A 2588-nucleotide genomic window follows, 5' to 3' on the forward strand; every position below is an offset into this window, starting at 1 on the left:
GTTCCACAACCATCAAATCTCACAGAACTGGACAGTGCTATTCATCAGGCATGGTGTCAGATTCCTCGCATCACCTTTCAACATCTCATGGAGTCAATGCCAAGAAGAATCGCTGTAGTATTGGAGGCAAAAGGTGGCCCAACGAAGTACTGATGGGGCGGTCATAATAATCTGGCCACTCAGTGTGTATATATATATATATCTGATTTAATTCATTATAACTTCCAAGTGGAGTAGTAAAAAAAAAAAAAAGTTTAGCAATAATCTACTGCTAGCCAAATCAGTATTCTGTCTTGTCCTTTTGTATTTATTCTTCTTTGAGTTTCTTTCACATATCTTCTATTTAAGAGCAGTGGAGTGAGTACCTTGCACGTAAGGATGTAAAAGATGGAAACAGCAGAATAGAAAGGATTTGTAATCTTCTGTTATCCTGTGTACCTGATTTTTTTATGAGCCCTTTTTCTAAACTCAGATATTCTTTCCTACATTTATGCATTTAGGCACATCTAACAGGCAAATTGTTACTCCATGTAACTCTTTAATACCTTTGCTTTTTCCCCCTATTTTTTGCTACCATTGGAATTTCAGCAGCAATATTAAAAGGTAAAATGATTCCAAGCTACAATATTAATAGTAGTAAGTATTTTCATTAATAGGCCTCAAATTATCTATATATGTGTGTGTGTGTGTATATACACACATTTATATGCACATGCATGTACATATATATATAAATTTGGTTCAGTGGATGTCAAAATAGCATCTGATTTAATGTGATTAGATTATTTCATGTCTAGTCAGCTGTCCCATAATAATTCTTTATTGATCCTATTATAACAAATTCTATAAATATCCCATGGAATAAGAATTCACACTAGTCTTTGTCCGTGCAAGAGTCACTATTAAAGACACTGTTGTTTTTGATGTATTACTTTTGATCACTTTTTATTTGAATATAGTACAAACTCTTTAAAATATTGATTTGTTCTTAAAAAACGTGTTTGTCAGGGTGCATGGGGTTAGGACTATGAGATAATTTAAAAGCATGTGCTTCCCATAACAGAGATAGGATATAAGAAAAGTTCTACTACCAAAAAAATTTATCTGAACAGTATTCCCTTAAGAACCTTGCAGTAAAGGGGTGTTATTTAAACTATAGTATGTATTTTTAAAATTTTGATAGTCTATACATTTATTGAACTGTGATTCTGTAATAGAGTGATCTTTTGACCAAAAGTCTTAAGAAAACTCCCCTTGTGTAGCTCTTTTCAGAACTGTACAGCTATATTGACTAAATCAGCAACAACTTGCAGTGTAATTAATATATCGATATAAAAAAATCAGTGATAATAGTTCTATGAAATCAACTACTTTATTAGGGAAATATCCTAAGAAGTTAATGTTGGTAGTGGTTATCATTCGTTTGTCCTGGGCTATGACTGCATACGTCATGCTTGCCTTGCACATCAGAATCAGCCAGTGTATTGTTAAAAGTGTAGATTCCTGAGTTCTACTACAGAATATTGAATCAGACTCTCTGAAGGCAGAGGATCAGAATATGACATTTTAAATAAGCATCCCAGGTAGTTGTACACTTGGAGAAACACTGAACAAGACCAAGAAGGTGCCGCTTTCTATCTCCCAGCTATGTATCTCTACATACTGTATTATCGAGGGATTATATCAGTACACCAAATGATGGCATCCTTAAAATCTGAGCAATAAGATGACCTCCAGATTGCTCTTTCTAAAAATCTCATTCCACAATTCTGTATTTCCCTCATAAAGTCACATCGTTTTGATGAAGTTCTTCCCACGTATTAATACAGAAATAGAAACCCCAGAACAAGCCTCACTCCCACCCCACCTTCAGATTCAGATGATAAGGCCCAGCCGTTCGTATAGAACCATCTCCAGTAGTCCTGTCTGCTACAGGAGTCCCCTCTGATCAGCAGTTCTGCTTTCCACGGTTTCAATTACCCTGGTCACCCACTCTCCAAAAATGTTAAATAGAAAACTTCAGAGGTAAACAACTTCTAAGTTTTAAATTGCCTGCTGTTCTGAATGTGAATCACTCAGCATATTGATGCTGTGTATACTCCTTGCCCCTTAGTCACTTAGTAGCCAGATCAGTTATGAGATATTTTGAAAGCCAGAGACATTCACATGACTTTCATTACAGTATGTTGTTATGACTGTTCTATACTATTACTAGTTATTGTTGTTAATATCTAACTGTGCCTCATTTATAAAGTAAACTCTTCAGAGATATGTATGTATAGGAAGAAAACAGAACATACAGGTTTTGGCACTCTGGTTTCAGGCACCCACTGGGGGTCTTGGAATGTATCTCCTGTAAATAAGAACTGTACACAGAAGTAAAGAATTAGTAATTTACTAAGGGGGAATGTTGTATCCACAGAAGTTTCAATACCCTGTCTCTCATGTGTTCCATCTTTCCAAAATGTGAAGTCTATTAATACTAATTCTAATCTTGTGCCCACAAACAAAAGACACTGTGTTTCTTGCCTGTAGCTCCAACTTGAAACAGTTTACAATAAGAATCAGTTTATTTTCTTATGGGCAAT

At 35.2% G+C, this 2588-nt stretch overlaps 1 protein-coding gene across 6 annotated transcripts in view; it reads left to right on the forward strand.

The window, feature by feature from the left end:
* The window catches only part of EDEM3 (ER degradation enhancer, mannosidase alpha-like 3), a 59349-nt gene that overhangs the window by 49097 nt on the left and 7664 nt on the right, over window positions 1-2588 (forward strand). For 2 of the 6 annotated variants that reach the window (XM_015569955.1, XM_015569956.1), the window contains exon 19: window positions 589-636. The exons of 2 other annotated variants lie outside the window; for them this stretch is intronic. In XM_015569955.1, coding sequence (XP_015425441.1) covers window positions 589-636 — 48 coding nt within the window. The remainder of the gene's footprint in view (window positions 1-588; window positions 637-2588) is intronic. 2 more of the 6 variants (XM_015569957.1, XM_006772949.2) reach the window with 1 other exon arrangement.

The sequence above is a fragment of the Myotis davidii genome, unplaced genomic scaffold, assembly GCF_000327345.1.
Source record: "Myotis davidii unplaced genomic scaffold, ASM32734v1 scaffold362, whole genome shotgun sequence".
In the NCBI taxonomy this organism is placed as follows: domain Eukaryota; kingdom Metazoa; phylum Chordata; class Mammalia; order Chiroptera; family Vespertilionidae; genus Myotis; species Myotis davidii.